Source organism: Gavialis gangeticus, unplaced genomic scaffold, assembly GCF_001723915.1.
Source record: "Gavialis gangeticus isolate Ggan-Ray unplaced genomic scaffold, GavGan_comp1, whole genome shotgun sequence".
Taxonomy (NCBI): Eukaryota; Metazoa; Chordata; order Crocodylia; family Gavialidae; genus Gavialis; species Gavialis gangeticus.
In genome coordinates this window covers 13,876,017-13,876,911 of record NW_017729009.1, presented here as the reverse complement: position 1 = coordinate 13,876,911, position 895 = coordinate 13,876,017, and the positions used below count along the sequence as shown (strand labels likewise).

Here is an 895-nt window from a genome sequence, read left to right as displayed (position 1 = left end):
AACAGTGTACAATCAAATACTCCATCAGTCCAATCGCGGGTCCTCAACTTAAAAAAGGAAAAAGAAGCATCCACAGTTTTACCAGCACCCTCTCCCTCCCCGCCACCCCGAAAAAGCCTGGGTGCTCTCAGTTCTCGCTATGGATGAAGCCCTCCACCCTCCCCCTTTCCCGTTGACCAGTCGGAGAGGAACCATCTCCGCTTAACCCCCGGCTGATCCTGCTCCGGGCCCGGGGCCCGGGCGGCGGTGAGGCCCATCCGTGGAAGAGTTGGGCCGGGGCGGAGGGGGTCCGGAGGCGGCGGAGTGACAGCGGGCGGACGGCTTGCCGGGGTCTGGCGGCCGAGGGAGAGAGGAGACGAGTCCCCCCGCGGCGGGGGCGAGGGCGAGGGCGAGGGCGGCGCGGTCAGGGCTTGTCGCCGCAGTGCTTGCAGAGCGCGGAGGCGCCGGCGAAGGCGCCGCACTTGTCGGGGCAGGCGGGCACGGCGGAGCCGGCGAAGGGGGAGACGGCGGACTGTCCGAAGGGGGCCAGGGGGGCGCCCAGCGCCTGGCCCTGGTTCAGGTAGGCCACCAGGCGCCGCATCTCCTCCAGGGCCTGCGCCTGCATGAGGATGTAGTTCTTGGCCAGCAGCAGCGTGGCGATCTTGGAGAGCTTGCGCACCGAGGGGCTGTGCGCGTAGGGGATGACGGAGCGCAGCCCGTCCAGCGCGTCGTTCAGGTCGTGCATGCGGCGCCGCTCGCGCGCGTTGATGCTGAGGCGCAGCGAGCGCGGCTCCTTGGCCTTCTTGCCCAGCGCGCCCGCCTTCAGCTTCCCGCCCTTGGCCGCCTCGAAGGCGTCCTCCTCGTCGCCGCTGCTCTCCGCCGCCTGGCCCGCCGAGTCCCCGCCGCCCGCGCCCGC

General features: G+C 70.4%; 1 protein-coding gene across 1 annotated transcript; it reads right to left on the bottom strand.

Moving 5' to 3' along the window:
• Positions 1-374: 374 nt before the first annotated feature.
• On the bottom strand, positions 375-892 carry BHLHE23 (basic helix-loop-helix family member e23; the record flags this gene model as incomplete). Its single annotated transcript, XM_019509755.1, has 1 exon — positions 375-892. A coding segment is annotated over one exon (489 nt), but the record flags the coding sequence as incomplete, so codon positions are not given.
• Between the last annotated feature and the right edge of the window lie 3 nt (positions 893-895).